Source organism: Gigantopelta aegis, chromosome 10, assembly GCF_016097555.1.
Source record: "Gigantopelta aegis isolate Gae_Host chromosome 10, Gae_host_genome, whole genome shotgun sequence".
NCBI classification, from domain to species: domain Eukaryota; kingdom Metazoa; phylum Mollusca; class Gastropoda; order Neomphalida; family Peltospiridae; genus Gigantopelta; species Gigantopelta aegis.
The window spans coordinates 39,288,753-39,301,455 of record NC_054708.1 but is presented as its reverse complement, the minus strand read 5'-3'; the positions used below and the strand labels follow the sequence as shown (position 1 = coordinate 39,301,455).

Genomic DNA, 12,703 nt, shown 5'->3' with positions numbered 1-12,703 from the left:
AAACCACTTGCACAGACCAGTGATCATAACTGGTTCAACAAAGGCCATGGTTTGTGCTATCCTGCCTGTGGGAAGTGCAAATAAAAGATCCCTTGCGGCCTGTCGTAAAATAGTAGCCTATCTGGCGACAGCGGGTTTCTTCTAAAAAAAAAAAAACAGTGTCAGAATGACCATACGTCTGACGTCCAATAGCCGATGATAAGATAAAAAAATCAATGTGCTCTAGTGGCGTCGTTAAATAAAACAAACTTTACCTTCTTCTGTATCCACCCACCCCCAGATCAAAGCCAATTAATGTCAATGAATTCATGGGTTTGGGTTTTTTTATGAACCCAAATATATATATATATATATATATATATATGTGTGTGTGTGTGTGTGTGTGTGTGTGTGTGCATTTATGTCTAAAAATATAAAACCACCAACATAATAATAACAATAATGATAAACATTATCTATCCATTTTTTTTTCTCTCTTTAGAAAGGATTAAATGAGAAACATCAACAATGTCCTTGTCTGTAAAATTGGTTAAACAAATATAACTTCTTCGATGTACTTCACTTTCTCCATCACAGAACATTGGAAATGTATATTTTTATATTACAGAAAGTTCTGTATCCGCTTGATTGTCATCCATGACACATCCTTACAATGTGTATTACCATTGTAAGGCAATGATTCAAGGCTCTACAACCTTGACATTGTCTGTATGGTCTGGGGTTAATAAATATATAAATAGCAATTTAGCAATTTGTTAAATGTGCTTAAATAAAAGAAAACTTGTGACTTACACAATGAAATCAGACACTGGATTTAATTTAGGCATCATTTGTCAATACAAAATGAACCGTGTGACTGTCACGTCATTTTTAAATGATGCTTGGGTGACCATACACGAAAATCTGAAAATTGTCAGTAACATGTCTAAGCACCTTGGACATTGCATGTTGACGGCGGTACAACGTCGATTCGTGCTTCTGATGAGACGATGAATCTCTGGAATAGTGATAGTAATCCATTCACGAGTTAAAGCATGTTTAAGGTTGTGCAGCCAACGACCCAACAAATCCCATACCTGCACAAGTCAGGCGATTTTGCAACCCAGTTTTGTGCCACAGTATTGTTCCTCTGAAGAAGTCCAGTCATTAGTCTAGCAGAATGCTGGCGTGCATTGTCATGTTGAAACAGAACGCCTGGATGTTGCTGCATGAACGGAATGACAACTGGTGTGATGATTTCGTCACTGTAATGCTGAGCATTCAGATTCCCATGAATGTTGAAAATTAAGTTGTTTTGTCCGATGTCATGAATTCCTGCCCACACACCATGACGCTACCACCACCACATCGGTCACGTTCAGTGCATGACGGACATTGTATCACTGTCAATGCCCAATGTGCTCAGACACATAACTGGCAATTTTAAGATTTTCGTGTATTGACCCCTAAGCACCATTTATCGACGTGGCAGTCACACATTTCATTTCGTATTGAAAATCTTCTGTTACTTATACTGATAAATGATGTCTCAATTAAATCAGGTGTCTGATTTTATTTTGTAAGTCACTTTTAGTTGAACACATTTACCAAATCGCTAAATTGGCTAAATAAAATAATAAAATCCAGTAAATAGATGTTGGTCATTAACAACTTTTCTTTCATCAGACTTGGTTCAGGTTATCGTACAGTAGGGATATTGTCATGAAAATACGTAAACAGCCCTTTTATTATGTAATATGTAGATAGCCTTTAAACTGAGGGTGGATGAGGGGGCAACGCTTATCCTGCCACTCCCCCTCCCCCTCCCCCCTCGCTTCCGACGCCTATGTCAGTAAGCCGTAGATTGGACGACAAAATAATAAGGGTACATACCTTGCAATCTGAAACCGTATTTTTTCTCTGCAAACGATTCACTCCAGTTTGAACATTGTTGATGACAACACTTACCAGTAGAAATATCTGCAAAATAGTTAATTTAATAATATTAACAAAAACAACAACAATAATAAATATAACCGCAAGCGGTAATGACGGATTCCCGATATGTAATAGCTGTATATTAACCAGACATTCTTGTACGTTATTTAATATTGCAATAACACCACATACACCCCACCTCCAAACCCACACACACGCGCACAGTTTTCTAACAAAGTATCAAATTTCAGCGAAATCGACGCAGTATCTTTAGAGAAACAACAACACTTTTTTTTTAAAAACCCACATACAACAGCTGATATAGCTGCTTTATGGGTATACAATTTCTGGACAACAAGGCTAGCTATCCTAATGATATCGATGGCTGACCGCTCACACACAATGAGCGATGATGTTAATTGTCAGCTTAACAACTGGCCAGCAAATACGCATGCAGAATCTATTTAGGTAGTGATGTTTTATTTTATTTATATGTTAATTAATTATAGCAATAATTACCCCCTTCCCCAACCCACATACACGGACACTGTCACGTATTACTCATATTTATATGAAAGCAAATGCACTGGAAGGAGAAATAAAATATTCAGAAGTGCTATCATTTCTTTAAAATATGAAACATTTAAAAAGCCCTGGGTCTGATGGATTCGCTGCTGAATTCTTCAAATATTTTTGGATTGATTTAGATTATTTTATCATTAGATCAATAAATTATAGTTATATTGTCAAAGAAATGTCTGAAGTCCAAAAGCTGTGTATCATTACCTGTATTCCCAAACCAAATCATTTTTTTTTTTTTTTTTTTTTTTTTTTTTTGTAAATGGAGCCCTTTAACATTACTTAATTGTACTAGCTTCAGGCTGTATTGCCAATAGAATAAAAACAGTGCTAGATACAATAATTAGCAATGATCAAACTGGTTTCATTAATGGTAGATATATTGGTGAAAACATTCGATTAATATATGATATCATGCACTACACGGACGTCCACGATATTCCAGGTCTCCTGTTTTTGGTACATTTTGAAAAAGCTTTCGACTCTGTATCATGGGCATTTATTGAAAAATCATAAGATATTTTTAAATTCAAAACCTCAATTAAAAACTGGATTAAAACTCTATATAATAATTCAATGTCTAGGGTGATTCAAAATGGCTTTCTTTCAGAAACATCTAAATTAGAACGAGGATGTAGACAAGGCGATCCTATTTCTCCTTATATTTTTATTATTTACGTTGAAATTCTAGCTATATTAATAAAAACAAAATATAACGAAAACATAAATGGAATAGCAATCGATGGTGAACAATAGTTAACATCCCAATATGCAGACAATACAACTTTTATACTGGACGGAACTCCTGGATCTCTGTTTAATACTTTAACAATATTAGAATAGTATGCCACAGTATCTAGATTAAAAATAAATTATACAAAATCAAAAGCTATTTGGATAGGCAGTACAAAAACCTCAAAAGATGTTTATCACCATTCAAGATGGAAATTGGAATGGAATACAACATAATTTAAGATGCTCGGAATAACGTTTACAGTAAATTTACAATTAATTGTTAAAGCGAATTACCCCACAAAAATTAATGAAATTAAAGAGACATTCCTGAGTTTGCTGCAATTTTTAAGAAATTATCGACTAACAAAGACTTTTTGATGACTAATTACATATCAAATATATTTTTCTGCATAAAATATTAGTGACTGTATATTAAACGTGTTTCTGATCGTTCTAATATTTGTACTAGGTTAAATTTCATTTTATTTCCTAAAAAAGACTTTTTCGTACGTACGAAATTATTTGAAGACAAAATCCAGTTTGGACTTCTTACAAATATTAAGACGGCCAGAAACACATTGAATATACAGACACTGATATTCTAAACAAGAAAATATATTTAATATGTAAATTTAATCGCAGAAATATTTTATTACTTGGAAACATCTTACAATGCAGCAAACTCGGGAATGTCCCTTTAAACTATTGATAAAATTATGGTTAATAAGGAAGTTAACTGTCTTAGGAAGAATAACCGTATTAAAAACACTAATAATACCTAAAATTACGTATTTACTAACTGCACTACCAAACCTATCCAAAAAAGAAGTTGACAATTTGAATAGATTATTTCATAAATTCATTTGGCAAAATAAATCCAATAAAATAAAACGAGTCTTATTAGTTCCAGAATTCAACAAATCTTAAATATATATAATTTCATGATGGCTTTAAAATCTTCATGCCTTAGGAGACTAGTTTTAGGTAACCCTAAATGGATTAAACTGTTTGAATCTACAACTAGCTTATCCAATAGAGACCTTGTAATAAATGGAGATTATTACTTGAATATAAAAAGAAAGAAATTTAAAAAAAATGTTTTGAAAAGATGTTTTATACAGTTGGGAGTTAATTCAACAAAAGCAAATTTTGGAAAAAAATAGAAGACATTTTAAGCTCAAATATTTGGTACAACGGCAATATAACAATACATACAAAACCATTCTGTTATAAAAATTATTTAGAAAAGGGAATAATATTTATAAACTATCTTCTTGATGAAGATGGAAATTTCTTTACATTTGAGAATTAAAAAAAATATATATAACGTAAACTCACACTTTTTAGAATATTCATCGCTTATAAACAGCATTAAGACATTTATAAATAAAGCAATGTTAGAAATAGACACTTTACATTGTTAACTAATCCTGTATTTCCGGTAAAATTTAATATTATTCTTAAAAGTCAAACAGGTATTAAAGACATGTATAAATTATTAAATCACGAAATTATTACACCAACATCACAAATAAGATGTAGAAACTAAGGTTTTGCTTTTGACTCTAGAAAATGGGGAAACTATTATAAAGTGCCTTTTATAAGCCTCAAAGATAGAACTTTGATATGGTTTCTAGGGGTGCAACGATACGGTCAAACCCGTATTGCGATATATTGCGATATAAGAAACTGTATTGTAATATGTATTGCAATATAGTTGATATTATTTAAATTTAATATTTATGGGTTGGGTTTTTTTTAAATGAAAACAGAAGGCATAACTTTTTAATGATCTTTATTAGTTTCAGCTGCCAGACTAAATGTTTTAGACCATATTTTAATTGTTTAACACAATACTAGTCTACTAGAACACCGGTGTGACGGCGTCAAACTATTTATAAATTGTCATATTCAGAAATCATTACTATCGGGCTTTTTCCGTTGCTGCTCGCTTAACAAGTCGAGAGCACAGGCGACAGCGTCCAGCTTTCATCGAGTTAGCTTGGAAGTGGACTACGCTTGACGTGATTGTTACATTTCCTGTCATCACCAATTAATAAAATGATGTGGTTTTTGTTTGTTTGTTTGTTTGCCTATTTCAAGTCAAATAAGATAGAAGGAAAAAAAAAATAGCGTATAAAAACTGTACCGCGGTTTGTATCGAGATGATCAATTATCGCGGTATACCGGTATACCGGTTTATCGTTGCAGCACTAATGGTTTCAATACATAATTATACACCAGATACTAACAACTAATACTTTTTTTAAAACATAAAATTAAATACATAGATACTAATGAATGTACCTTCGGTGGAAGTTCACGAGAAACATTAACACATTTATTTTACTATTGTAATAAAGATCTGTGGCATGCTGTTGTAAATTGGATTTTAAACAAAAAAAGAATTCGAATAAAGTTTTAAAAAAAACACAATTATTTTATTTGGACAAATAGGCGATATAAAAGACATATTTATAAACTGGCTATTAATAAATATTAAATATTATATATACAAGACAAAAATGGAAAAAATAAAATAAATATAATAGCTGCTGAAAACCTTTTGCAAAATAAATACGAAATAGAAAAATATATTCTTTGTAAAAAACTGTAGATATGAAGAGTATAATACAATCTGGGCACCATAGAAACGACTCTTCAGTCAAGAAAGTAATTTGATGGAAGAAAATAGAAACAATTATCAAGCGAGCGCTTGAAGTTAATTTTGACATTATTACTTATCACTATAACTACTACTACAGCTCTTTTTTTTTAACAGTCCTTCTTTCTAAACTTATATGTTTATTTTATATCCCCATTACATCAACCAGCCTATTTAAATATATTTCTATTAACTAGCCATTTATAATGTGTTATTAATATTACTATCTACATGTACATATGCATTGATATTAAATATATCATCGTCTACATTATTTGTATAAGTATTACTATTACTATAATCAGCATACTGCCACAATGTGTATGTACTAGTATTTAGCATGTATAATGTAATTCATCTTCTGTGAGGCGATGAATCAGGCATCGTCAAAATGAGCTAGGGACAATAAAATATATTTTTAAAAGTGCTCTAGAGGCGTCGTTAAATAAAACAAACTTTACTTTTTAAATCCATTCGTCCGACGCCGTATAATCGTAATTAACATGACTTGACTAAATAATTGGCAATGTAAAATAGCGTATGCTACTATTACTATTTTATCCTTTTTAATGGACCTTTTCGTTGACAACACCATTGAAAATGCGCTAACTATGAATGACATCATTGTATTATATCATATATTGGACGCTGCATAGCTATAGCTTCCAGTATATCAAAGCAGAAATTTCCGTGTCAAGGAGTAAAAACAGCTGTGGCTCTGATTAGTAGTAATATATGTCAATCCATATTTCTGCAAATACTATTATCCATTTCAAATAAATAAATAAACACTTTTATTAAATATACTCTTGTTATCCAGTTTATACTACATGATTAAACCAACACAGGGTATCCCCAATTCTACATCTTCCTCTTTATCATATGATAAACATTCTGTTTAGTTTCAGAATTGTGGATAGCTTGATTTTTATACTGTATACCATATATAGTGATGGGGCGTTACTTGGGAAGTTGCCCCTGGGGCACCCCGGGTTTTTTTTTATGGTTTGGATGTGCACTACTGAACACTTGTTTATCATCTGATAAACATTATATCTTTAGTTTCAGAATTGTGGGTCTAATCTGAATATTGAGCTGATCTTCGAGTTTCGACCTTTAACGGGGCGTCACGACAATATAGTCTTGAGCCACCCTAGACTCTTCACATTACCAAGGAGCATGCACCATAGGATGGATCTGTTGAATTTCATAAACTTTCTAAATTCAGTTTCAGAACTGCGTGACTGTAAACGAGTGTGGTGTAGTTATACTATGTACCATATATATGGATGGGGCGTTACCTTGAAAGTTGTTCCTAAGCCACCCCGTGTTTGTTAGTTATGGGTTGAACTGCTGAACACTTGTTTATCATATGATAAACATTCTATGTTTAGTTTCAGAATTGTGGGTAGCTTGATTTTTACACTGTGTACCATATATAGTGGTGGGGCGTTAACTTGGGAAGTTGCCCCTGAGATACCCCGAGTTTGTTATTTATGGATTGGATGTGCACTACTGAACACTTGTTTATCATATAATAAACATTCTGAATATTGAGCTGATCTCCGAATTTCGACATTTAACGGGGCGTCACGACCAGATAGTGTCTTCAGCCATCCTAGACTCTTCACATTACCAAAGAACATGCTCTATAGGATGGATCTGTAGAATTTCATAAACTTTCTATGTTCAGTTTCAGAACTGCGTGACTGTAAACTAGTCTGGTGTAGTAATACTGTGTACCATATATATGGATGGGACGTTACCTTGAAAGTTGCCCCTGAGCCACCCTGTGTTTGTTATATATGGGTTGAATGTGCACTGCTGAACACTTGTTTATCATATGATAAACATTCTATGTTTAGTTTCAGAACTGTGGGTAACTTGAGTTTACACTGTGTACCATAGATATTGATGGGGCGTTACATGGGAAGTTGCCCTTAAGCCACCCTGTTTTTGTTATATATTGGTGGGATGGACTCTATTGAACACCTCTTTATCAAATGATAAGAATTCTATGTTTACTTTCTTTTTCAATACCTTTACAGCGTTAGTAAATTCTTACATGGATTGCCACTTTGCTTTATTTCTGAGCCATCTCATATTATCGTTTATTCCTAAGCCACTCTAAATTGGTTGTTTTCATAGACAAACACCTGTATTTGAATTCAAGTTTTTAAAGAATTTTAATTGCATATTGCAGAAAAATATTCTGAATGTTGAATGTTGTTCTGTCAGAACAATATTCAATATTGAATGTTGAACGTTGAATATCGAACCAACTTCTGCTTCCCAGTTGGAATGTGGTTATACCGTTGTAACCAGAGAGAGAGAGAGAGTATCAGATGAGTATAATCCAGTCGTCATGGGTTGGTATAGTAGTGCGACTAAATTCTTTTATTAACAAATCGTAAAAATATCTTAGGAAATTGGCGAATCGACAAAATCTGACAAATTGACTGGATTTGGCCGTCAGAGACAGATGGGTTGCTCAAAGACAGTAAATTTGTTGGCAGCACACTGACATTTGTCACAATATATGTTTGTATACTTATGTATACGCCAAAAATATATCCATGTATATAAACACCAGTCATTACCAAAGTGTTCGATCAAATGAAATAATTACTTATAATGAGCAACTGTACAATTAAACAAAAATTCGTTACAATTATAATCGCAAATTATATTAATAAAACAAAATTTATCATTTTGCAATTTACTATTTTCAATTTACTATGTAGGACTTTGTAAGCCTATTTAAAAAGAAAAATCAAATAGGTGAAATGGTTCAATGACTCTTTTGGTAACGAGTTTACGTCAGTTCTTGAAAGATTTGGGGAATCCTTCTCCAGAAAATTTAGAAAACTAGAAATGCAATTTCATGCATTCTATAAATACAAGTCACCACGACAGAATGATGGAAATAAAGGGTGAAAAGTATTTTGGCCAGCTAATTTTGCCCGAATGTCGCCATAATTTTTGCCCGAATGAGTAGATTTGCTCCATCACTTATAGCCGTAGTATGTGCTGTGCTGCCTGTGAGAAAGTTCATATAAAAGATCCTTTAATCAGACCTGTAGGAACGATATCTAAAGTTGGGGACACAACCTCCAGTTGGGGGAGGAAGGGGTACAAGCCATATGTGTAACTTTATTTATGTATAGTAGGTAAAATCAACCAGTACATTTCCGACCTCGCGTTCCTACGGGCCTGTTACTGCTAATCGAACAATGTAGGGGCATTCTTCTAAGACTATGTCAGGCTTATCCAATATTTGATATCCGCGTCCCGTAGCATGAGTTTTTTTGGGGGTTTTTAAATTTATATGAAATGTATTTCAGGCGGCCACTGTCTCAAGCATGATTTCTGACGATAGTTTATGGTATATACAGGCGTTTTAAGGTGCAAAATACTGGGGTGGGGGGGAGGGGAGCAATTTTTTTCTTTATGTCCCAATTTTTTCTAATGCTGACACAGAAGTTACGCATTTCCTTGCCTCTATGTATTCTTATCCCTGGCCCTGGGGTAGGGATTCTTACCCCAGGGTTAGTAGCGGTGGTGGTGGTAGTCGTAGTGGGGGTGCCAAATCAATGTTTTATCGAGTTTGGTGTCAAAATAGAATTTGAAACAATAACTTTCTAGTCCTCGTGACCTACTTTCCAAACTTTTTTATTTTCAAAGATAAACATATCGTGTTTAGTACCAAAATAAAAGGTATTATATAATAATATGGACTCATGGATTTTGAGAATGGACTCATGGAAATGAGTCCACTGGAAAACAATGGACTCCTGGGAAAAATCCTTAAAGGTCCACGTTTATCAAAAACGTAATTCACTATTGTATGGTATCTATGTATACCTTTTACAATATATATGAAGTATCAATAAAATAAAATAAATTAAATTTACCAGTTTTTAATATATTCGCAATAAAAGTCGCGTTTTTCCTATCGCTTGTCAAAACTCCAAGACCTAAGTCACGTGACCCCATGACGCGCTAACCGGCATAACATGAAAGCGTAATTCGCAGACTTTCAGACATTTTACTGGGAAGGTGGAACACGTGTATTTTTAAAAAGCGTAAATTTTATTCTATTGAATTGAATTGTATGGATGGAATATTCTGTTGGAGATGTAAAATGTAAAATATGGTGAACAATTGTTTAGTTTGGATGTATCAAAGCAGCAGTATTTCCAAACTTTAAACAAACCGACAATCACAGGGTTTGCATGGAAGTGGTTCTTAAACAGAAACCGCATGTAATGGAAAGGACCATCATGATGGGATAGGATCTGAAGTGACCACTTCATCCCTGGGGGTTACGACAATTATTTAAGGTGGTCGATAAATATGACACCTATTTTTTATTAGTATCATTTTTTTTAACATATCTGTACCAAGCCTGTATCCTCACCGGCACATGTTCTATAATTGCGCATGATACAGCAAACAAGAAACCACGACTAGCACGAACTAAAGTAAAACTCAAAAAGGTGAGTTCCTGCAGTGGCTTAGGGAGGGGCCCACGGGAACACGCCCCCACCTCACCCCATCAAACGTTTTTCTTAAACTATTACATTTTATAAAATCATACATACACATGTATATATATATGTAGTCAAACTTCGACAACTCGATTTTGAAGGGGACAAGGAAATAGTTTTCGAAATTAATATATAAGAGTTCAAATTTGAAACACTGCATTGCAGCTGGTTGCAGCATGGCAGCTGGTTGATTTCGCTTAATATTGTAAGAAGCGTGCGCTTCGCTGCCTACCTCTGAACTCTGAAAACTATGAATCCCCAGTTAAAAGGCGAATTAATATACCAGTCACCTCACCTCACACCACCACATCTCATCCTATCCCACCCCACCCCAGCTGTTGGCATCTTTGATGCCTGTGGTACATTCATTTTGTGTATATTGTAAAAGTAAGTAAATAAAACAAAAAAGATAACCCAGATGAATTTGAAATATATACTCTTCAAAACAAGAAACGCAAAACCACATTGTAGTAACATTTGGAGAATTGATTTAATTATTGAATGGTGAGTCCGATAATTACCAAATGTTGCAGGATTGTTCACAATTCACTCTAGTCCATTGTGAGTAAGTGATAGGACACACCACCAAGGTCAAGGTCATCTGGAGTCAATACCGGGTGTGGCCTCCGCGTGTGTTGACAACTGCCTGGCACCGCCTGCCCATTGAAGCAACCAGAGTACGGATGACGTCCCGGGGGATGGTGGCCCACTCGGCCTGCAAGGCTGTTGCCAGCTCGGGCAGGGTCTGGGGCTGTGGTTGTCGCTGTCGGAGGCGTCGGTCCAACTCGTCCCATAGATGCTCAATTGGGTTCAAATCCGGTGATATCGATGGCCAAGGAAGGAAATTAATGTTGTTGTTCTGTAGGAAAGCCGTTGTGAGACGTGCTGTGTGAGGCCTGGCGTTGTCATGTTGGAACACTGCGTTGGCGTTAGCCATAACTGGAACGATGTGTGGCCGGAGGATCTGGTCAATGTAGCCCTGTGCATTCAGGTTGCCCTGCACGTGGACCAGGTCAGTTCTGCCAGTGTGTGAGATGGCTGCCCACACCATGACACTACCCCCGCCGAATCTGTCCACTTCCTGCACGCAGTTTGCCGCATAACGTTCACCACGACGCCTATACACGCGACATCTTCCATCATGACGTCGGAGCAGAAATCGGGACTCGTCACTGAACCACACCTGTCTCCATCGCAGTTGAGGCCATTGTCGATGAATCTGGCACCACTGCAGTCGGAGTCGACGGTGTTGTGGTGTTAAGATGACACCTCGAACTGGACGTCTGGCACGAATTCCTACCTCACACAGGCGGTTCCGTACGGTCTGGTCGGATATCCTGCGCAAACCTGGTATTGCTGCGGCTGTGGAGGTGGCAGTAGTCAATCGTTCCCGAAGGTGGCGTACCCGGATGTAGCGGTCCTGCCCGGGGGTAGTGACCCGTGGTCGACCGGATCTAGGGAGGTCACGTGTTGATCCATGTTGCTGATAACGGTCCCACAGTCTGGAGATGGTGCTTGGGGACACATGGAATGCCCTGGCAACGGCCGTTCTGGATTCGCCTGCGTCTAGTCGGCCGATGGCATTGTTTCTCTGCGGTTCACTGAGACGTGGCATGTCCTGGATTGTCAACTGTCGGCCAGATACAGAGGCCAGGCAAGCGAACACCCTGCACTTTTATACTGTCGGTGTTCATGTTGCACGTGCAGACAACGCACGTGCAGTGGTGACATGGTTTGCACGTGGCTGCGTTTTTGCGAATATTCACATTTTGGAACTTTATTGTACAGTAGCTGCGTTTTATCGAATGTAACCGTGGGAATGTGTTTGGGACATGCAATGACCTTATATTCACAAAGCATGAACCGGTAGGAAACATAAAATCGGAGTTATAACCCATTTGTACCCTTTTGCGTTTCTTTTTTTGAAGAGTATATGTTTGGGCATATAGGCTACATGTATTTATTGACAGAAAACCCCCCGAAAAAGAAGGCATTTACATAAGCCTACATATATAAATAACAAACAGTAACAATGATGTATTTTACAGATGTCAAAACATGGCGGAACGTAACTAATAAATAAATCACTGAATGCCGAATAACACTATAAGCACATTTGTTTTACACAAAAATATTTACGCTTCATACATCTTCTTTCTTTCTCCAATCTGGCCACCCACCCCCATTTCTGGGCCCTACGCAATATTGCTTGGATGACAAGAAAGCAGAACTTTTCTTTAAAACAGATCTGGCAAAC

The 12,703-nt window shown here is 36.0% G+C and overlaps 1 protein-coding gene across 3 annotated transcripts in view; it reads right to left on the bottom strand.

Moving 5' to 3' along the window:
- Window positions 1-12,703, bottom strand: part of LOC121384310 — a 47,555-nt gene that overhangs the window by 5,357 nt on the left and 29,495 nt on the right. For all 3 annotated transcript variants that reach the window (XR_005959374.1, XM_041514641.1, XM_041514642.1), the window contains exon 2: window positions 1,873-1,959. Coding sequence is in view for 2 of the 3 variants with exons in the window: in XM_041514641.1 (XP_041370575.1) it covers window positions 1,873-1,959 (87 nt within the window). In the remaining variant the exon portion in view is untranslated. The remainder of the gene's footprint in view (window positions 1-1,872; window positions 1,960-12,703) is intronic.